Source organism: Lepidochelys olivacea (assembly GCF_965140295.1).
Source record: "Lepidochelys olivacea isolate rLepOli2 genome assembly, chromosome: 15".
Classification (NCBI taxonomy): domain Eukaryota; kingdom Metazoa; phylum Chordata; order Testudines; family Cheloniidae; genus Lepidochelys; species Lepidochelys olivacea.
This window is the reverse complement of record NC_140425.1, coordinates 19,674,035-19,697,671: the sequence shown is the minus strand read 5'-3', so window position 1 is coordinate 19,697,671 and position 23,637 is coordinate 19,674,035. Positions and strand designations below refer to the sequence as shown.

General features: G+C 42.7%; 1 protein-coding gene across 2 annotated transcripts in view; it reads left to right on the top strand.

Annotated features, from left to right (window-relative positions):
* FBRSL1 (fibrosin like 1) overlaps positions 1 to 23,637 on the top strand; it is a 743,463-nt gene that overhangs the window by 687,267 nt on the left and 32,559 nt on the right. For both annotated transcript variants that reach the window (XM_084649612.1, XM_084649611.1), the window contains exons 8-9: positions 20,014 to 20,407; positions 22,740 to 22,993. In XM_084649612.1, the coding sequence (XP_084505738.1) occupies positions 20,014 to 20,407; positions 22,740 to 22,993 (648 nt within the window). The remainder of the gene's footprint in view (positions 1 to 20,013; positions 20,408 to 22,739; positions 22,994 to 23,637) is intronic.

Genomic DNA, 23,637 nt, shown 5'->3' with positions numbered 1-23,637 from the left:
CAGTGTTTTAGACCCAGTAGATCTGGGTTGAGTTCTACTGCATGACCTTGTGACAAGTCATTTAATCTCTCTCTGCCTCAATGCCCCCACCTGCAAAATGGCAACAATGATGCTTACTTTCTGCCACCCTCTGTCTTGTCTCTTTTTAGATTGTAAAAGCCAGACTGGGACCATTTTATCCTTTGTATAAACGTCACCTGCCACAATGGAGGACCAGTCTTGATTTGAATACAAATAAATAGTAATAATAAATGCGTCCAGTACATGACAGCTGCTGCAGAATGGTCCTTTCCTCCCAACTATCTCTGAGAGCACTTGGGAGTCTAGGCTGATTCTGGGGATATTCTGTTACAAAAACCTGAGGACGCAAATATTCAAGAAAAGAAGGGAATAAATACCAGATCTCACAAATTAATTATTTTATAGTTTTACTTGCTGCTTTTCAATTGGCTAATTAATATAATAAGTAGGGCCCTACCAAATTCATGGCCATGAAAAACGTGCCACAGACCGTGAAATCTGGTCTTTTGTGCTTTTACCCTATATTATACAGTTTTCACAGAGGAGACCAGCATTTCTCAAATAGGGGGTCCTGACCCAAAAGGGAGTTGCAGGAGGGTCACATGGTTATTTTAGGGGGGGTTGCGGCATTCCCTTACTTCTGCGCTGCCTTCAGAGCTGGGTGGCTGGAGAGCAGCAGCTGGTGGCCGGGTGCCCAGCTCTGAGGGCAGCGCCCTGCCAGCAGCAGTGCAGAAGTAATGATGGCAACACCATACCATGCCACTCTTCCTTCTGTGCTGCTCCCTTTAGAGCTGGGCGGCCAGTGCCAGCAGCAGCAGCATAGGGTAGCAATACCTCAACGCCCCCCTACAATAAACTTGCAAAAAAAAAAAAACAATCCCACTCCTTTCTGGGTCAGGACCCCTACGGTTATAACATCGTGAAATTTCAGATTTAAATAGCTGACATAATGAAATTTCAGATTTTTTAAATCCTATGACCATGAGATTGATCAAAACGGACCGTGAATTTGGTAGGGCCCTAATAACGAACTAATACTCTGCCCCTTATTAGGAGTCAGAAGAATGGCTTAGATTTTGTTTACTTCAGCTATCTAGCCTAGCAACTCTGCTGTCAAGACTAGATCAGACTCTTGCTGGTGTTCACACAAGATATGTGACACATTTTGAAAACAAGCATATTAATGTGGTGCCATGCTGGAGCGAACCACAGGCAACTTTCAGTGTCATCTGCAAAACAAAACCATGTGCACAATGGCACCACAAATCTGGACCGGGTGAGAAAGCATTTTGTTTATAGTCACTGGCGTTATTAACCCTTTTGGGTCCATTAGTGCATATGTATTTCACACACAGAAATCCTGATGTCTAGTATTTAGGGTTTAATCTCCCATTTAAATTAGTGCAGGCAGTCGCTGTTAAATCTTTTTAATGTGATCAAGTGAACTTAAACTTTAAGAATATGTGGAACGGACAGTACTGGCCAGAGGCAGTCACAGTACAAGCAAGACACTGTTAGATTTCCATAGAAAAGTTCTACCAATATAGCTCAGTGGTTTGAGCATTGGCCTGCTAAACCCAGGGTTGTGAGTTCAATCCTTGAGGGGGCCATTTAGGGATCTGGGGCAAAAATTGGGGATTGGTCCTGCTTTGAGCAGGGGGTTGGACTAGATGACCTCCTGAGGTCCCTTCCAACCCTGATATTCTGTGATTCTGTGAAGTCATGCCTGACTGTAACGTCGCTGTTGTTCTATTCTTGAGCCTGTCCTGGGTGGAGACTATAAATTTCTAATTGTGGGGTGGTTTTTTAATGATCACAAATGTTTATTACCTAAGAACCCTTACTAATTTAGAGGCAGTACTTTTGCAGTATATTGCCAAATGAATCCTAAAATCGGAGAGCAAGGATGGGCCATAATAGATGAGATGGCTTGGTAATTCTGGCGCTCGCTTCCATGTTTATGATTTGGATTTGATTCCTGCCTGGAATATTTCTGAAGAATTAGTTCTGCCCAGTCTCAGCATAGGTTGGAGTACGTGAATGTCAGTTCCACCTTCACTTCAGAAAAAATCACCTTCCAAAAAAAAAATGGAGACTCAGTGAGTGAAAACTGTTGTCTTGGGTGCTGCCATAAAATGTCAGCCAACATGGCTGGCAATCCGTGATTGTACAGTGACTCCATGCGTTTTCTCACAGTGTGCAAGGATGCAGCATTCTTGTTGAAATCAGAGCAGCTGCCTACCATGAAACCATCTTAGTTTTTGTAGGGTTAGGAAAAAATGTCTGTGACAATGGGAGGGTTTATACCAATAAATAAATAAATAGTCTCTTTGTTCACATGACAAACCGCTGAGAGGAAACGTTCAAATTACTCTGAAATTATTATCTTGGAAAAAGCTCTAGGGGCCAAAACAACTGTTTTCCTGTTCCTTCCTTTCACCCAAAATTAAAAAAATAACTATGCATCAATTTAAGTTGAAGTGCTTGCTATGATTATACTTTAGCTAGAAACCTCTGTTTACAGTGTTCACTAATATATTGTAGCTTTACTTGGTTTACCAGTTGGGAGCACAGTTAGTATCATCGGAGCTCCTGCCTAATTACAGCTCAGCATGCGTAGTTGGAAATAGGAGAGAGATTAGTGACTTTTTAAGACTGCTGCTTGCTAATTTCAGGGACTAGTTGGGGGAAGCCCTACAGCTCTGTGTGTTCCGGCGTTCTCCGTTGAAAAGAAAAGCCAAATAAATCAGCAGTTCAGTACCGTGGGTTAGCCAGTGAATATTCCGTTTAATAAATGCTCTTCATCCACACAAACAGCACAGATATCTTCCAAATGCCTTTGAGTACCCCCCAGAATAGGAATCAATCCCAAACCAGCAATTCCTGTAGAATTTGCAGTCCAGAGGTCCCTGTAAGAGCTGCTACTATGGAATCTGGCCTCAAGGCAAAACAGCAGAGATTAGCATGGAGAAGAGAGTATTTGAGATAAATGACAGGTTTCAGAGTAGCAGCCGTGTTAGTCTGTATCCGCAAAAAGAAAAGGAGGACTTGTGGCACCTTAGAGACTAACCAATTTATTTGAGCATAAGCTTTCGTGAGCTACTTCATCGGATGCATAAATGAGGCCAGTTCACTGCTCTTAGAGTGATTGTTTCAGGCTCTCTGTAGATTCAGGCCAGCTTCAGGGCATCAGTTACGTTGACATTTGTGAGGTTTTCCTCCATAACCATAAAGGCTGGAGACTTTTTTTTAATGGAAACAGGGATTAAGGAGTGTGACTCTGCATCAAGGGATAACTCCGTGGCTGTGGAATATATAAGGTCTCTTGTACTGTGCTGCTTTCTGGTGGCAGTATTTCCACATTAGCATAGCCCCTCGAGGACACTACCCTTCATAAAAGGGGCCATATGTAAGGAGCTTTCCAAACTGCCTATAATGTGTCTCCTGTGTATGCGCTAGGCTTTGATCATGATGAGAGACTTTGGGTGCTACCACAATACTCGATATAAACCAAGAATAGGTGCCTCTTTCTGTCAGTACACTATACTCCTCTTCCTCTTATGAGGATGCTTTGGAACTATTCCAAAGGTTGGTCTTCTGTCGGGCCAGCAAAGATGGGAACAAGTTAACGGAAAAGGGAAGATTTTCATGAAGAAGCTCTACAACCAGCATGTGCCAAAAGGGAGAAGTCCAGCATGTGATCACAATCCATCAGGGTTTAGCTGTTAGAAACTGAAAGCAAGCTCAAGCACCACAGATCACATATTATCTGCAGCCGGTACATGTGGCATAGCACCTTGCACACAACACAATAGCATCTTGTTGATCTTCATAGTAGATGCATTTAAAGGGAAAATGTACCCATTGCAGGCTTAAATAGCAAAAGGCCATCTGTGGCTTCCTAATGCTGTTTACAGACCTTTTCTGCTTCTGCTCTGCTTGTCAATAGCTGTGTTTATTCATTGCTTACTTGGTGAACTAAAATGTTGAGGCAGCTCTTGACAGGTTCCTTCCAGCACATCCTTTTGGAGCAAATATTTGGTTGCCATAGGGACCAAATCTAAAGGGCACACACCATTCAAATAAATGCTCCGTGATTCACAATGTGCAGCTTATCCCTTAAATATTTTAATTATCCGTGATGCAACTTGAAATATTGTTTTATGTATTCAGTCTGTTTCTCTCAATATCCCAGTTTTTTTAGGCCACGAGTCCGGTAGGGTCGAAAGCTGGATGATCACAGTGCAGTTACGCTGTGCAGGGATTTTATGGCTTCGGTTCACACAGAACAATCTACATCCCCAAATGTGATGTGAGGTGGAGGAGCAGTGCTCCTGCACAGCTACCGCCGCATCGGAGGAGGCAGAGGTGATGGCCACGGATCCAGGAACAGCCAAACAAGTGGTATTTGGCTGCTAATGAATATAGGGAGGAGAATTGTGTGGCTCTTACTGAGTGAGAGGCGTGACTACAGCTTGGCTGCAACTGAGTCTGTGCAGGGATGGGGGTAGGGTAGGCGTGCTTGGCAGCTCTGGCAGGGAAATGTCATTCTCAGCTACTGCTGAATCTCACACAGTGTTTTCCCAAATTATAACTGTATTATCACTAACCTGACAGCAATTATTGAACCACAAGGGCCGGCTTAGCACGCAAATAAGACGGGATTTTGCTAATTTCTACATGGTAAATCACTCCTTTTGGTTCCTGTTTGGCAAAGACAAAGTCGCCGTCCAGCACAGTTTCCCATTTTCACAATACCACCTATAATCAAAGCCATAAAGTCCCTGCATATCATTGATTAAGAAAGTCAGGCAAGTTACTGAACTTATTCCTTTCCAAATCAAGATGATAACTAAACTTAAACCCTTGAAACCTTTCCTTTCCCTTGCTGATGGCTCCCCTTTTGCTTTCTTGTTCTGAGTTCCCTGGCAATGATAGCATGCAAACACAATACAGGTCTTTTTCTGCAATCCCCTGACATCCAACAAAGACCACTGCAGATTTAAACCCATTAGAAACAATTGTCACACGCTTGTTTTCTTTGAGAATAGAAACCACAGAGTTCAGCACAGAGTCCCCTTGACAAAAGTGCAATGTGCTGAAACAGGGATTCTGTCAGACACAAGGCACATGGGAAGTCGCCAATTAATGTGGCCTGTTAGCTGTATCACAGCTCCAGAGGTAAGCTTTCCTCACTAGTGCATGCAGCCTCCCACACCAGAAGCTTAAAGTTCACTCAGAAGTTTACTCTGTGTACGTCCCTCTGAACTGTTCCTCGTTATTCACTTTTTGGATACCATGTTCCCAGGCAGACTTTATGCAGTGTCACTTTGAATGCCATTGTTTAGTTAGCTTTAGTTGTATCATAACATAATACAGGATCCTCCCTAGTAGAAATTCCCATTAGAACCTTCCTACTAGTTTCTCGGTTTCTGTTGGTCTTTGTTGGGTTTTAGTGGGCTCTTGTTTTAAGCTTGGAGGGCGAGCAGCCCAATGCTGTAGATCCACTGAGTTGTACCAGAACCTTGTTGGCCAACTAGGGATCAGTAGGAAACAACTGAGCATTTTAATTGGAATTTCCACTGGGCTAACGACAAACTTGACAGAGAGACGTACCAGCGATAGAACTAGTAACTGAAATCACTTGCATTCCCTAATCAAAATTTTCCCTGCCAGTCCATCTCCTCCTCTCTCTGTACAGTGACGTATCACAAGAAGTCTCTACTAATGACCCTCTTGAAATATCAGTCTTCCATGTGTGACATGCATGCTGCCCTCATTGGCTAAAGGAAGCACATCATGATTAAGCAGAAGGGATTACTGAGGTGAGCTGAAAGGTCGGCATCTCAGCAGTATTGCTGCTCTCATTTTTTAATCAAGAGGATTTTTTAAAAACAAATGAATTTCAAGACAGACTAAATTTTGGACTTTTCAACTTTGACACTGGCTCTTTAAGAAATAATTGCCAAACATTTTACAGTGTCTTTTTGGTACATAGAGTTGCCATACTAGATCAGACCCAAAATCTATCTAGTCAGTATCTTGTCTCTGACAGGGCACAGTATCAGATGCTTCAGAGGAAGGAGTAAAAGCCCCGTATTAGACAGACATTGGATAGCCTGCCCCCCAGAATTGGTCTGTTCCTGATCTCTAATAGCTAGAGGTTGTCCTGAAGTGGGGTTTAATATCCTTTCCAAAACATTTTTGTGATCATCAATTGTAGTAATTCTGGGTATTCATGATATCCATATAATGGCCTATTTCTTTTCTCCGGTGTGAATTGCTTTAGCCTTCGTAATTTACTGTGTATTTTAGTTGAAAAAAACTCTATCACATAGTGCATAAACTCAAGAAATATCTAGGCATGGTCCAGTGCAATTTATAGAATCAGGCACAATCATTTTGAATTAATCAAATCTAATTAAGGCAGTGCATTGTGGGCTGTGAGGTTAGAAATAAATACTTGCCTAAAGCCATTGCAATGATAAATGACTGCAACATATTCAGGGCAAAATCTCGGCCTTGTTTTAGGGTTATCCATGTGTGGGGAGAACAGAGTGAAGCAGTGGTGTCACTCAGCTTACACTAGAGGTACCCTGCATAAATTGCATTGCCTTGCCTTTAAAAGCAAACATGTGCCTCCAGCTAGTGCAGGTAGCTGCATACACACTAGCCAATTGAGGCAGATGGGGATGGACAAGCCCCCAGGCTGGCAGACCACATCTCCTTATAAAACCAATACTAGATAAGTATTACTGTTATTACATTAGCAAGACAATGTTGCCAACTCATGTAATTTCACCATGAATCTGGCAATATTTGGTGGTGGTCTTAAAGCAGCCGTGTGAATACATGAGAATCTCTGCTTTCATGTTAAAGGGAAAGTAAGTTTGTAGCCTTCATGGTTGTGTAGAGCTTTGTAAATGTGAACGGGGTGAACCCAAAAGGCTCAGAAACCATAAGGTAACAAAAAAGAGCTCCAAATACAATATTCTTAGAAGATCTCATGATTTTTAAGCCAACCTCATGCTTGGGGTTGGCAGTGCTGACTAGGTGTCTCTCCAGACACGTCCTGCGAATCAAAGAGAGAACCTGCCCTGTCACTTACAGTGGAGAAAGAAGCTGGTTTTGCTCACTTTGCATACCCACCCAGAGTGGAACCTTGTCCTTACCCTACAGAACAAACTGTTAAAACTTTGCTCTCTGCTGAACAATTGATAAGATGTAAAACAGTTCATATTTAACTATCGTACATTTGCATTTACAGGAAAAAAGCAGCCCACGAACGGTAAACTGGGGAGCATTGCACAGAGGCTGCTTTCAGCTTCAGGTGCTGTTATACAGCTGAGCAAACATGCCTTGCTCCTTGTATATTTTTTTTTCCTGGAGAAATGTTGGGGTCCAGGATTAGACAGTGGTGGTTATTTAATTTTAAAATAAATGTCCAGCATAAATATAGGCACAACTTACCCAAATCTGTGAGGAATTGTAAGGGGGTGGTAGTGATCCTGTATTGTTTATTTGAAGAACCCCCACTATATTAATGAAAACTTTAATAAATATAATATTTTACCCAAAGTCCTTTAAACTGCCTTGTCCCTCCCCTGTATTTCCTTTCCCATGGTTGCTTGCCAGCAGGGCGAGCCACCACCTCCTGCCCAGTTCATTCAGTGATGTCGCGATCCAGCATTTGCAGTGTCACAATTCATTGCTGTAGAGCTGATGCTGCAGCCTCAGATGGTGGATTTTGAAATCGCTGCATGAACAGCCAGGAGAAGCAGGCAGCTTTTAAAGGAGAGTTTGTGGACTCAAGTCCTGTACTGAATATCCATATACTCAGACTGAAGGTAAATCAGTAGGGAAGTAATGCTGCATTATTGTGGTGAAAGCTGGGATTTTCCACTGGTCATGTTCTTCCTGTTAGATCTTAAAGTGAGATCTAACTTCTGCCCATCTCTGGTGAGTAACCAGGTAGAAATTAATGATTCCGTGGCATTCAATATAATTTTCTTTTAAAAAAAAAATAGGAAATAATCTTCTTGACCTGGTCAAGGATCTGGCCTAATTAGAGCAGTGAAAATCATCTTAGTAATAAAGACCCTATAACCAGGTCAAACTCACCCTGGGTAAAATTTTCGAAAGCACTTACGTGACTTAGGGGCTTAAGTTTCACTGAAGATCAGGCTCCTGCATGAATAAATCCCTTTTGAAAATTGAATTTAGGTGCCTTTGTCGTTTAAGTGCTTTGGAACATTTACCCCTGGTTTCAGATTTTGATAAACTCAAAATTTAAGCCAGGTCCGCTGCATCCAGTTTCAAGCAAACCTGGGTCCAGTTACATTTCATGTGGAAATTGCATGCAAGTCAGTGATTTCACATGTATCAATTCAAAACCCAGCAGTAAGTACCGCTTTAACTGAGTTTCTTTTTGAGCACTGGGTATGTCTCAAGTGAAACTCATAGTGTGCTGAGCCCTCCCTCCACTCCCCACCAGAATAAAAGATTCCTACAGTCTTCTACAAACTGAAAACATTGGTTTCCTACACATAGCTAGTTCTTACCCTTAGCTTGAGTGTGATCTGGGATGCATAATGGGTACTCAATTTGCCTACTTAGTCACTGTATTACAGCTAACTCATTCATTATTTAAGATCTAAATGGAACGGTATAAAACAATATCCCATTTGGTGAACTCATGATCACCAGGGCATGGAGAGGAGCGAGGGTGCTCTTGGTTTGGCATTTTGGTTAGTTATATAGGGCAAAACTCTTCCTTTGGATTTAAGCCCATTTAGAGCCATGTACATGCATCAGAAGGCAGAATTCGGCCTTACGTATTAAAGTCCTCAGTTTTGCTATATGTTTCTAATGGGTTTAAGAAATGATAGACTAGCCATCTCAGAACACAAAATTTGGTTCTTAGGAATGACCTTTGTTCTTGATGCAGCCCAGCTACAAGGGGATGGGCACTTCCATAAGCATTGTGGTGATGTGTACAATACACACAGTGATGATGTGTATAATAAGCAGAAGCCTGAACTGACATTTCATATGCATAGTGCATGCCACATTCTAGAAAAGAGATAATAGCCTTATTTGATCTTTCCAGCTCCATTCTCCACCTCCGACCTTAAGGGGGGGAAAAGATACCTGCTTTGTTCTTTGGGTTCTCTGTGTGGCAGTGAGATGGATAAACTCTCTCCCTTGTAAAAGTGTGTTTAACCTGAATAGCATGAAAAGAGGAACCATCCATGCTAAGGCACATATTGCTGTGCCTCGCTACTTAGTTGCCATGTCCATTTTCAGGTGAGAGCCATATTGCTCTGCATATTGCGTGCATGATTCTTATTGGCGCATCCCTTCCAGCAGGTCCCTGAGCTGCTCAATCTATCATCCTTCATTAGGAAAGCTATTGGCAGTTAATTAAGTGGTGATGGACCCAAGCCATGAAACTAATCAAAACGAGTTCGTATATAGTAACCTTCAGGCTGTGAACGGCTGGCTGTCGCCAATGAGGAATGTCACATTACTTTTTCTTCCCCCTTGTGGGCTCTCTCTTGGATCTGTCAAACCAGATTTGGACAGGAACCAGAGTGGCATGGAGAAATTATAACAAATCAGGAGCAATACAAGATGATGAGCAGGTAGAGGGAGTAAGAGAGTAGGTTTGTATGTTTCAGCACTGTTTCCTCTTTTGGACAGAGGGGCCAGAGAGGAAAGAGAAGCATCAGTGATCTTCCTAGTCAGAGAAAGAGGAATGGCCTTGACCCTGTGCCTGTTTGGCTGGATACTGGGAGGGTTCTTGAAATCTTGCCCCATTCCCAGCAAAAAAGAGACCATTTGACAGAGTTATTTTCCTTGGTCTGAGTGCTCTTTCTCAGACCTTGTCTACACTTGCAGTGATGTGAAGGATACATGTAACTACAGGCTGCAGTGAAAGGCAGGCTGCGTCCACATTCACTGTGGTGTGTAGCGGGGAAAGGCTCCAGCAGTAGGGAGGCAGTTGGGACACTGTGGGGCTAAAGATAGACCTGGGAGGCACTGCTAGGCATACAGAAAACCTTGTAGGGTATATACCTTCGAGTTCAGGGCATGCTATGCCTATGCAGGGCCGCACTGTCCACACCGCTGTTTATACAATGTGCGAGCTGCGCATGCAGGATTTGTACTCTATAAGTGATCCGAAGTGTAGGCCTACTCTCAGCTAACCATTGATTTAATTTCTCTACTCCAGATTGTCTGAAAGATCATTCAGACTACTTTGGAGGAGATCTAGCTTTCAGATTTACTTTTAACAATTTTGTGTGCATTCAGGGTTCTCTGATGTCATTTTTTTTTTTTTTTAAATCAAAACCTTGGTGAGATTGTTCAGATGAAATAAACTTGTTGTGTTATCCCAAACAGGATATTCAACAACCTGGCAGATCCTTTTCTTGTAGCAATAAGAAAAGGATTTGGCATTTAACCTCTTGAAATTAAACCAGTGTGAACTTCAATAGCTCAGTCTTATCAGGGCTTTGCTATAATAACAAATTGTGAAAAAGTGTAATCATGTTTCCAATGTGACCTTGGCAAATCTTCTTTCTTCTGTGATGTAAGAGAGATTAGGTGATCCTAAACAGATGTCTGTTTTGAAAATAATATATATATATATATATATATATATATATATATATATATAATATATATATATATGAACTGTATATGAAAGATACAATTTAAAGGAGCTCTATAGAACAAGCTGTTCTATTATGCTGAACAGTAATTGCTTTTGGAGGTTTTGAGCTATTGATTTATTGGTGGGGGTTCAATTTCAGTGTAAAGACCTGTGTTTGTGATTTAATTGGAGTGATTAATAACTCACTCACAGGGCCAGATGGGAATCAATATGGATTTCAAACAGCAAAAGTAGTACGTTTTCCCATATAGTGTAGCAGCTGATAGTTTGTTATTTACACTTGCTAGACTAATTAAAATCACAAGATTTCTTGATATACAGCAGGGTTTTTGTCTTTTTAAAAGCTTCAACTTATTGAGTTGAATACTTGGGTTTGCGGTAAATATTTGTGTTTGTTTGGGATTTCTGGTCAGCTCCTTAATAACCTATATATCCTGCTTCATATCTACCACTTCAAAGTAAGATTGTGCCTACAATACAGTACACGCTGCAAAAGAGCCTTTACCTAGTAAACACAAGATGCTTGTATTGTTTTGTGGTCAGAGCAGTAGAATGCCTCTTACGTCATTGCTTTTCAGCTAGCTGGCATCCGCTTAGGAGCAGGACTGAAGGGATTTAACATTGCAGTGTTTGATCCAGTGTTATAGTCCTGGATTAAAAGACAGCATGAAGCTTCCAATCTCATTACAACCCCAGCATTCGCAGTAGGTACCTGGGCTGCAAATCCAGCTTCAGTTTTGCATTGAATCTGTGCCAAAAGCAACTTTACTGTGAAAATGCAGCGTGACTCATTTTTCTGAGGATTTGAATGGTTTCCCTTGTTCTTTATGCCCTGGCCCCAATCCTTACGTTTGGTGCCCATTTCCAGTCGGCTTTTCCAGCTTCAGAGTGTCGTCATGCATGCTTGCAATGAACATGCCTAGATATAGCACTGCAAGCTTGAAATCTCCAGGAATAAAACACCCCATTAAAGAGCCATAAAGCAGCAAATCAGCATCAAGTCCATAGATCTGAATGCTGTTAGGAAGCATTTCTGAAAAGAAAAAGAAAAATCTCCTTTGTTCTGGAAGTTTTTCCCAAAATCCACACAGCTGGTTAGGAAGCAAAAATGTTTATATAACATGGTTTGATTTTATATAAATGTTTCTCAAGGAAATCTTTCACATAGCAATCTGATAATGCTAATGGGATAAATGCAGCATGCACAGGCATTTAATTGTTCACTGTTAAAAAGGTAAACCCTATTAGGAAATTAGGCTAGATTGCAGTGTATATAGGGCATATGATATTCACTGTTTCCTAAACCACTTTTCTGAGTTAGTACTTCTGTGCTGGTAATGCAGTGACTATGTCAGCAAGGAAAACTGTCATTATGCTCCTGAGGGAGGTGGTCTATCCAGTTTTGAGTTAAAATGTTGGAGAATCGCTACTCTCACACTTGTGGGTCATCAGCTCTGTGTTAAGACTTTGAGATGCTTTCCTTATCATACCACACTGCAAATGACTTTAAATGATCTTGCTTTTCAACTTGGGTGCTTCAGGAAAAACTGTACGCTTGAAAGTTAATTCTGAGGACTGAGCTGACTGCTTTTTGCCACTGTTGCTTTCTTCCAGTTTGAGAAGCTGAAGGCTTGTTACAGCCCCAACATACAGCAATCCAGCAGGTTAAATGACTTGGGCAACACAGTTTATTAAAACTGGCAAGTGCTCGCTCCAGTTCTTTTCCTGATAGTCAAGGCTGTCTGCAAGAGTAATTGATAGTGGCAGCTGTTCTAAGGGTGTTTTAGATTGTGGCAAGACGATTTGACTTGACAGACAGCTCTGTACAAATGAACTGAGTGATAGGGGCTGAATCCAACTTGATTGCAAAAGGAACTTCCTGTTGAAAGACAGCAACAAAACTCATTCACCAGAGACGAACTTTGGGAATCAGTGGCAACAACAAAAAAACTTCCCTCTCTCCTTTGTTCCAGTGATGCAAGCTCAAAGCAAGGCATGGGGATTTGTGCTTATATTTGGCCCATTTTCCCCTATGAGAAGAGACTTTCATATTATTATCTGTTGAAAGTTCACTAGGTGCCTTGTGTGTTCTGAAGAGCATGCACCTTGGAAGAACACTCTTAGCATAATGGCATTGGCATGGGATAACACCAACTAGCCTGTGGAGCAGATCATTAGAGTCACCAAGGAGATTTAGTCTTTGCATCATGATAGTAACAATTCACATTCTATGGCGCCTCCCATCCAAGGATCAACATTAATGAATTAATCTGCATGGCCCCATTGAGGTAAAACAAGATCACCCCATTTTTACAGCTGGAGAGCCTGAGGCATAGAGAGGCTGCTCACAGTAACACGAGTTAGTCACAAAGTTAATCATAGTGCACCCAGATCTCTTGACTCATAGCTTCGTGCTGTAACCATGAGGACACCTTTCCTCAGTTAAACTCAGTGATGATATGAAAAAGATGAGATGTTATCTCAAGGTGCGAGGGCATATAGGTTATGTTACTGCATAGACTTAGTCCCTGGGTAGTTGTGTGCAGTTTTACCCTCCTACAGGTCACTTCTCTGTTATTGGCTCATAATCCTTGCCTATATTTCTATATTAAATACATTTTACATATGTGATACCATTAAGAAAAAAACCTGTATTTTTAGCTATAAGTGGCCAATCTTTATTTTCTTAACAGTGAGTTGCAGTTATTAGATATATATGAAGGGCCATTTATGTTGGGCAACTTCTACACTTTTGCTCTGATAGCCTGAAATATACAGACCAAGCAAGATAATCCATGGTATGTCTGATGTTTTAATTAGTGCTATCTTCAGACAGTAGCCTTGGGGCAAAAATGTAGAAACAAGAGCAAAAGTCACTTCATTATCCAGAGCTGTCACTTACATAGCTCTTCTTACCTTCTACCCACTTTACAAACATCAGCTACTGTATTGTGTCCCAATGCCAAAGCAAAATGTGTTGCACCACCACACACTTACAACTCTATATTTGTGCTGATGATGTTACATATCCCCCATACGTAAAGCTGTACACATACAAAGCGCCATTTAAAAATTGTGGTGTAGCTTGATTGGTTCGGCTCTCCCTTTGGATATTTTCTTTGTTCATTCCAGTTGCTGAAAATCTTGTTTTTACTTGACTGATTCCTCATGCAATGAGTTCAAAAGCTCACCTCTGTGGCTCATGAACTCATTTCAATATATATGTCCCATTAACTCTTGTTACTATGGTTCCACACATTGCTTGCTTCAGTTACAGTCACCATGGTGTTTGTATGGTTGAGGAGTAGTAATAGCTATCATGGGTTAGGTCTGTGCTCAATAGGAATGATGGAAATGAAGTGATGGGCGTGCGGTTCGATTAAAATAGGGTGCTGTTGGAGTTTTTTTTATAAGATGCCCTGGAATGGAGAGAGTTGGAGACTTCTCTCTCACGTTATCCCACCATCCTTAAGTTTTGATCTCACAGAAAGAAGGCTAGAGAGCGCGTCCAAATGACACCACTTTCTTATTTCAAGAAACAAAGGAAAGATGCGCAAACAAGATGAGATAATTTCCAATCATATCCTATAGGAGCTGACAAATTCCTTTCCATAACAACCTGCAGCCACAAAGAGCAAGAGGCAGGGCAGCCGGTCTGGAAATGCTGTTGCCCTAAGTACTGTTTGTATAACAGCAGCCACCTGTTGGAGTTCTCAAAGCAGACTTTGCAGATTTAATCCCCTGCACTTGAGCAACACTTAATCAGCTTGAAAGCAAATTCTTGTAATAGAACAGGTTTAATTTGTGTTTGGGAGTTTTTGAATTGTATTTTGTTTGTGATGGTGTATACCTACATCTTGGATGCCAGTGGGGTTGGGTGGAGAGGCAATTTTTTTTTAATTTATTCTCATAACGGATTTTAAATCCAATCAGATTTTACATCAAGTATGTGCAGCAGGTTCATTTGGGCTCAGATAAACCCTTCAGGAATTTACTTTCCACTGCACAATCAGTTGTGTGTGTTGGTCGACTGTCCCTCTAGGACTTTAGAATCTTCAATCGATAATACTATATATACTCACAGATTTCCTGAAAGCAATAGCATAAGCCCTCACTACTGTTTAAAAATACAGACATTTTCTTCTTAGCAAAGTCAAATCTGAAGAGTGCAGCAGCACACTGCTGATATTTTGCAACATTGCAAGTACCAGTTGCAGGTGATCAGGCAAACAAGAGTTACCGAAATGAGATAATTTTTATTTCCTTTGTTAAGCCAGTTTCAATCATGTCCTCCTCTCTTTTTCTCCACTCCCCCCACAAGAAGCAAGGTGTGTTTAACTGTCTTATTAACAGAAGAAAACTCTCTTGGTGGAAGAAGTCCCATGAGCGTGGTTAGAAAATAAACAAAGTTGGCATACTGAAAAGGGGTAACATTGTGCATGGTGGGGAATGGCAGATGTGTTCCAGCCTTTACATACCATGGCTGAAACATGAATCATTGTAAATGTCAGATTTCCTGTGAAAGGAAGAGCTGAACTGACATGCGTTCAGCTTTAATTAAGCTTGAGTTATTGGAGCTGACTGTCAAGTCTTAGGCAAATTGGCTCAGCCTGTTATCATTAAGCATGAAAATTAACTACTCTAGGACTTGGTAAAAATAAACACATTTTTGATGCTAGAATGTTCCAGTGTGCTATGGTGAATCCAGGGCTTGTTATGGGAGGCCGGGCTTGGTCAGGTAGGTCTGTATGATCAGAGGGGACTGAGGTATGTGACCCCAGTGCAGAAAGTCTGAAAGAAAATATAAGCGGCCCAAGGAACAATTCCACATGTGAATAGCAGTCATCTCTGATCAAGTGAAGGCAACTTGCGCAGAAGAGGTAAAAAATTCTCTTAGAGAGTGTGAGGTGGAAGGTCTTTTAGGTGTTTTGCAGAGGAAAGCTCTGAAGTTCTGGATATTGTTCTGGATGGACAATGAAATCACTTGAAAGAATAAAAACCCAGTTTTCTAGTGGAGCTCAATGAAGTTGGAACAAAGCTGATTTAGTTCTCCTGTGCCGCCTGAATGTACATGAACACACATGTAGATCAAGAGCAGAAGGGGAGTTTTGGCCAGGAATTTTCTTAATAATCAATAAGTCTAAAAAACAAAGTAAAGCATTTTGGAGGGTTCGTATGATTTTAGTAAGATGTCCCAGGTAGTGACTGGGACCTCTTACTATAAATGTGGGGAGAGTTATGTGTACGTAGCTGGGGGTGATGCAGGAAGGTTTTAGCGGGTGATAAGTGGGTATTGATTTTGGGCATGAAGCAGAGAGAAAAAAACACTGTTTTGGTTAGTATTGGCCTGGATGCCCCAGGAAAACAAAGACATTGCTAGAAAAGTGGGACATCTGTTCACTCTAAGCATATTGTGTATCCTGTAGAAGCAGTGTTCGGGGCATACCCAAGGGAAATTATTCTGCAGAGCTAATGGTTGCTAGTAGCCCTATATACATCTCTGGTGAGAAGGGTTCTCCAAGTACACCTTTCTAGTGGAAATACATGTGTGTTGTACGTCTAACAAAGACACATGACTAAAACTGAGATGTGTCTCCATTTGGGTAAAAGTGTCCTATGTTCGCCTGACTCTGTCCTCCCTGCCAGAGACTAAATCCCTGGATCTGAACAACCCTGGTCTTTCAGCAGGTATGGAATCCAACTTCCAAGCTAGGGTCTGGATCCAAATTTCACACTTTGCCTGCATCTCAGTAACAAACTGAAACAAAAGCATGGACCCAAACACACCCCATATCTGAATATTTGGGCTTGGACACATAGGCGGCGGGTGAACATGCCATTGGGGAAGGCCAGCTCCCGGCCCTTCCCTCTCTGCCCAAGGCCTCTCATAAGAAGAATGTAAGAACAGCCATACTGGGTCAGACCAAAGGTCCATCTAGCCCAGTATCGTGTCTTCCGACAGTGGCCAATGCCAGGTGCCCCAGAGGGAATGAACAGAACAAGTAATCATCAAGTGATCCATCCCATCGCCCATTCCCAGCTTCTGGCAAACACAGGCTAGGGACACCCTCCCTGCCCATCCTGGCTAATTACCATTGATGCACCTATCCTCCACGAATTTATCTAGTTCTTTTTTGAACCCTTCTACCAGCCCCAGAGCACTGGGCAGGCGGTTTGGCCAAAGCACCCCCAACCCCAGGCCTTTTGTACACCAGCCCCAGCTTGCCTTTCCCAGCCTCTGTGCCACAGGAGAGAAGGAAGGAAACTGGAAGCAGGCAGGAGGGGGCTTTGGGGCAAAACATGGGTGGGGCTACGCAAAGCTGTTTGGGAAGGCACAGCCTTCCCCTGCCTACACTACTTGCTACCCATGCTTGGACCAGTCTCTGCTCTCTTCTGCTCTCTCTATGCTTTCAGTTTTACTTATGTGCACCTACCTGCCCGCCCCATAGTAAATCAAATACATGAAGAGGTTTTATTTCAGCATGCTGTACTACAGTTATTAAAAAATGGGAACGGTGATAACCAATGATAGTTAGACCCATCCATCCATATATGATCCTCATTACCATGGAATCTGGTGTATATGGATTTTTCCCTGTAACTCGCACCAGATCTTTCCTTTCTAAATACTTATATGTTTGTACTTTACATGGAGTGAGGGGAAGGAGAGTCTCCTCTCTCATGCCTGGTGCTTTCCTGCTGCAAACAAATATGTATCCTAGTGTTTCATTAGTTCTTGAATTGTTCTCAGACAAAAACTGAACACAGAGAAGCATTTCAGTGTTGCAATTTGAGAGATGTGAGTTGCCAGTAAGAATTAGACATGTGACCACAATATTCTACAGCTGATTGGTCATTTCAGTCAGCAGGGAACTATAGGCTTTTGCTTTGAGAAACTTGCAAACGAGATCTAATGCTGGAACCACAGGGAATCAATAGTTGTGTATAAAACTGGTCGGACAGCTGCTTTTAATGGAACAACTCATTGATGTGTTTTGGATCCAGCTGATTTATTTTTTAACTCAGCTTCTTTAACTTTTATGGTGCCGATGTGTTCATTAGTCTATATTGCCTGTAATTACACTGTCTAAAGTTTAACTCTGAATGGGCCTATTGGATGGAATGAGCTAATAGGATTTCATAGAACCTATGGTCAGGAATGGAACCTGAGTGTTTTTTATGGGATGCCTCTAGATAACCATGGGATCTATAATTGTGAATATGCATCCTTTGAAAAGCATATTGGGTGGCATTCTGGCCCTGTTGAAATCAGAGGTAAAACTCCCATTGACTTAAATTTAGCCAGGATGTCACCCATTGGATTTAGATGCATTAATAAAAATCAATGACCTGTTAGATTAATGAAAATTTAATTCTTAGAAATAAGTACAGTCACTTTAAGCATTAACTACAATAAAATCTATTTACCATTATCTTTAAGTCCATAGACCAAATCACATCTGAAAAATACAGTGAAACTGACTATGTGTAATACTTTATATAGTAATTGATTTGGGACATCAGTAGATTGTCTCAAAATGGGGATCAGCTGACAGGGGTTTGAACTACCATTTGATCCACCTAAAGCACTGGAATTTCTTTGGAATTCCCACTCATTTCTGCCACTCGTGAGTTATGCAGTCACAACGCTTCCCGAGCTCATGAGAATAGCTTGTTTATTTCAGTGCCTTTGTCCCACTGTATTCTGGAGATCAGTGAGTCTGTGTGTGTGTGTGTGTGTGTGTGTGAGTGAAATTGGCTTTTGCCAAAAGGAGGAGGAAAATAATCTGACATCACCTTGTCATTGGATGTATATTTTATAAATACAAAATGATTTGGCATATTACAGGGAAGTAGAGAGCTTGATTCAATACTGCCTCCCTCTGGTTTCATGCCAGTATAACTCCAGTGAAGTCACTGAAGGCAGACAGTGATGAATCAGACACAAAGTAGAATAAGTAATGCAGAAATCGCTGCATGTTGTGTGCAGCTGTTCCCACACTTCATACATCATGAATATATTTCAGTGCTACCCGGCCCTTTTAAAAGTTAAGAGTTAAGGTAATTTCATAAGTGGAATTCGTCCATGTTAGCGTTGGGAGCATGTGTGGGTGGGTGTCCGTGTCCCTTTCTCACGTGTTTCTCTGTCCTATTCTCTCCGACATCTTGGGTGGGCTGAAGATTATAATAAATAAAACCCTAAAATTATTTTGATATAATAAAAACATGTACTGTAAACTTAACACTTATAGATCTAGTGGGGTGCATGTGTTGGAGAAGCAAATGAATGGCAGACTTAGTCAATGGAAGGCTCCTCTTGAGATGAATTATGGAGCATCCCTGCACTTCAGGGATATGTACATAATGTTAAAAGGGAGTTGTCTTTGGAAATTGAGTATTCAGCATGTTGCATGTGGTTTCTTTTCTTATTTTAGGTCTTTTTTTGTATTCCTTGGTCTGATTTTTTGTTGTTGTTGCTGCTGTTTAATCCCGTCTACTGGCTTGAGCTTCAAACTTCATTGGAAAAATGAAGACACAGCATTTTACTTGGAAAAAATCTGTGAGGAATTTAACCCATTAAAGAAACTCATTTTGATTGGTACCTATCAGCTATTCATTACCGTATTACTTATGATTTTGGCATATGTTACAGCAGTTAGTATGTTCTTTGATATCCACAGAACATTTAGGGTAAACTGGACTGCCCTACTGTGCTCATTGTAGGTTTTCATAGACTTCTTATGTTCCATCTTCATATGTGAATGTGCATCCAATGAACAATCATTGTGCCATCCTTTCTCTCATAAAGGGCCTTGGTATTCATCTCAGAAAGCATGCTGAGGGGTGTTAAAGCATGCTCTTGTCAGTGATTAGTTACCATCCCCATAGCTATGAATGGCAAGATATACCAGGCAGGTTACCTTGAAAAACCATTGAGAAAATAAAAAAACCGCAACTCTTGTGATCAGATTTACGGTTGTGGGATTTATCATCTATTCCAGGAAATTAAATTTGGTGGGAGATGCATTAGCAGTAACTTGAGAAGCATTCCTGCTGTATTTAGTGTTCTACAGTCGTAAGTAAGGTTATATGTGCTTTGCGTCAAGCACCCCCTAGACAATACTTTGATCTTTTACACACACTTGAACAAGTGCCATGTACTGGACAGACTGACAGACAAACATACCATCGTGTTGTAATGATATTACCACAAGCTAAATATGACTTTGTTCTTACCAGGCAAATATTCTGCAAAATTGGAAAATAAACAGGGATGCTTCAATATGTCACTTTTCTTCTTCTTTTTCTGTAAGGTCCAACCTTGACTGACAGACCTGAAGCGAAAGCAGCGACCATCCCCAAGGTGTCAGGGCTAGAGCGCAGCCGGGAACTGAGCACTGACGTGCCCTTCGTGCTGCCTATTCCCAGCCCCCAGCCAGTTGCTGCTGTTGTGACTTCCACTTCTTCTGCGCCCACGTCAAGCGCCAGGGCAAGCCCGCTGTTGAAGAAGGAACCAGTGATCTCAGCACCAGCGCCGCCAAGGCTCACACCCCAGCCGCAGCCTCGACCCCAGTCACAACCTCAGCCACGACCACAATCTCAGCCTCAGCTCATACCTGAGCTTCGGACCCAGCCTCAGAATCACATCCCTCCCCCTCTCAACTACCAAGTGCATCACCAGGTGGCCCACAACGGACTCAATATCAGGTAGGGGAAAGGGTGCTTGCATTGCTCCTTTGTGAAGCACTCAAAACCTGCTTCCAGGTTACAGTTAATTGAAAAGGTATTAAAATCTCTGTAGAATAGGCCATAGGCTTTCTCATTTCCTGGGAAAGGTGCTCTACTTGTGAGAGGCATTGTGTTCCTCTAGGCCAACACCACATAGCCATGTATTTCCAGCTGTATTGGGTAGCTGCATAAAAGAGATTGTGACTAGAGCTTCCCTAATGAACAGGGGTTGTACAGCTGTGGGGCAAAACTTTCTAGGTCCAGCTTCCAGTGCATTTGCAAATTTTTCCATCAGAACCACTCAGCAGAGGACTTTGTACACCTCTACCCTGATATAACGCGGTCCTCGGGAGCCAAAAAATCTTACTGCGTTAGAGGTGAAACCATGTTATATCGAACTTGCTTTGGCCTTGAGCATTTCCGTTGTTAATAGTCACTTCCCGCCCCCTGACTGACCCCTCAGAATCCCCGACCCATCCAACCCTCCCCCCCACTCCTTGTCCCCTGACTACTCCCGCCCCTAACCACCCCTCCCAAGACCCCACCCCCATCTAAGCCCCCCTGCTCCTTGTCCCCTGGCCGCCTCCTCCAGAAACCCCACCATCCCTAATCACCCCCAGGACCCCAACCCCCCTGCTCCCTGTCCCCTGACTGCCCCAACTCTTATCCACACCTCCGACCCCTGACAGGCCCCCCGGGACTCCAACGCCCCCATCCCCTGACCACCCGGCCCCCAGAACCTCCGAACCATCCAACCCCCCATCCCCTGACTGCCCCCTGAGACCCTCTGCCCCTTATCCAACCCCTCGGCCCCGGCCTGGCACCCTTAACACAGAGCAGCATGTCGGAGACAAACACACTGACGTGCTGATCTGCCGGAGCACGCTGATCCGCCCCCCAGAGCGCTGCTGCATCGCGTTCTATCCAAATTCGTGTTCTATCGGGGTAGCGGTGTAATTGGGAAACAGTTTGGGTTTTCACAAAACCATTTTTTTCCCCCGGTAGACTGCAATTGCAAACCATAGGCAGTCTTTGGATTTGGCATGGTCACGTGTATTCATAGGACATCGGTGTAGTTTAACTGGTTCACCAGAACTATTGGGAAAAAAACAAATTCCACACCCCATTTGGACGTTTTTGCAGGGAGCACAGTTCAAACTGAGGGTGCATCAGCTGACAGCAGCCTCAGAGTACGACTCTCCATATAGAGCAAAAAAGATACTGCAAAGTAACATGTTCACCGTAGCTCTAGGGCTAGCACGAGGCTCAGTTTCTCTTTCAGATAATTTTCATCCAGTAGGTAAAATGCAAAGATTCATATTTCTTGAGTAGAAATAAAATGGTGGTGAGCTTGGCGAGAGAGGAGTCAATGTACAGGAATAAACAGGGACCTGGACAGTCCCTTTGTTGGTGCAGAAAACACACCATTCTCCCCAAATCAGCCTATTGAGTTAGATTAATTCAGTGAACAATGTGTGCATCATTCCATAACTTTTTAGTTGCATAAAGTACAAGATATGGGACTGTCATTTACGACCAGTTTGTCTAGCAACTCACACAGTGGGGCCCCTCCCTGGTTGTGGCCTTTAAGTGCTACCGTAATATAAATATTAATAACAACATCACATCGGCACTATTCAAACAAACACTCAAGTATCTCAGAGTGCTTAGATAATCTCAAGACATTGGTATTGTGGAAGATTATGGTAAACAATAATAATTGCATTGATATTGCCCTTCCACCACCCCCAACAAAGCTTTTAAGGTGCTATGCAACAGAATAATAATCTTTTAAAAACAATATAATTACAATAATACAATATATACTGCTATATCATATTGAGTATGTATAATACCACTGTACAGAATGCAGGGCAGGCATAATATGATTGCCACAACTCATACCCCATGGCACTCTGAACATACAGAGTAACAGTCACCGAGCCTTGTGATTGCAAGGGAACGCGTTGCCATTGGAAGGTCATCAGAGGCTAAATAAAGGTGCAGATACAGCTGCCATTACAGTACCTCAGTCAGCTCACACACAGCTCTGAGAGCGACCCCCTGTTCAGTCATGAAAGGGAGTGTCACCCAAAAGAACCCGAGCCATACCCTGCCCTGTTGGGAAAGGTCATAGAGATCTTTAACTCCCACCTGGACAGCTCCCCGAAATGGGCAGAAAGGGCCGTGGTTTCATGCCTGGGTGAGGTCATTGTTATAGAGCCTGGCTGTCTCTGACCCTCTGCCATTGTGACTTTCTTGTATTGTAACACACTTCTTTTCTCTCTCCTCCACCTTTCTCTCCCCACAGCAGGAGCAGCAGTGCCAGCAGCACAACAAGCATCAGCCTCCCCAAACACCTTCCGCTCTCCCCCCAGATCCCTCCTCACCACTCCTCTGGCCCAGCCCTGCCCCTCTCCATCTCTAATCTTGCTACCTCGCACTTCCCTCTCCGATCGCAGACCCAACACCAGCACCATCCGGCCATGTTCGCCACCCCACCCACGCTTCCACCACCACCAGCGTTACCCACCAACAGCCTTGTGATACCAGGACACCCCGCAGGTAGGTCCTCCTCTTTTCACCAGGGCTGGTCTCCTGTGCATGCACAGTATTTACAGAGGGGTTAGGGGGTACGCAAGCAAAAAAACCAATGCAAACCTCCCCTTTGGCAGAGACTCCTGAAATAGCCAAGTAGTATTGTAACAGGTGAGAGACATGGAATTAGTCCTACGTGCTGAGGCGTAGTTTAACCTCCAGGACAATTGCTGTATATTCGTCATTCTCTGACTAAAGGAAGAGGGGGAGAGGAAGTGAATCTGAGTATAAACTATTATTAAAGCTGGGATTTTCCATAGAGTTTAAGGGAGTTGGGCTCCCAACTGGATTTGGGCACCACAATCCCTTAGGCACTCTTGAAACTCCCAGCCTAACTTCATGTTCTCGTTTAAACACGTTGCAGTCTGTGTGTTTGCTGTTGCCTTTGTTACCCAGCATGGGGATGGGGGAGCATGTGCTCTTTGTAATAAGCTTTAGTATGGTTTGCTAAAAATTAGTTACTTTCTAGAGGGGGCAGATTGTCCAATGGTACATTTCCACCATCACTCAGGTTTTGCCAGATATGCTGAGCTGTGCCTGCCTTTCTTTCTGTCTTTCTTTCTGTCATGCATTTAATAAATAAAATTGGTACTCAACTCCTGCATTGGGAG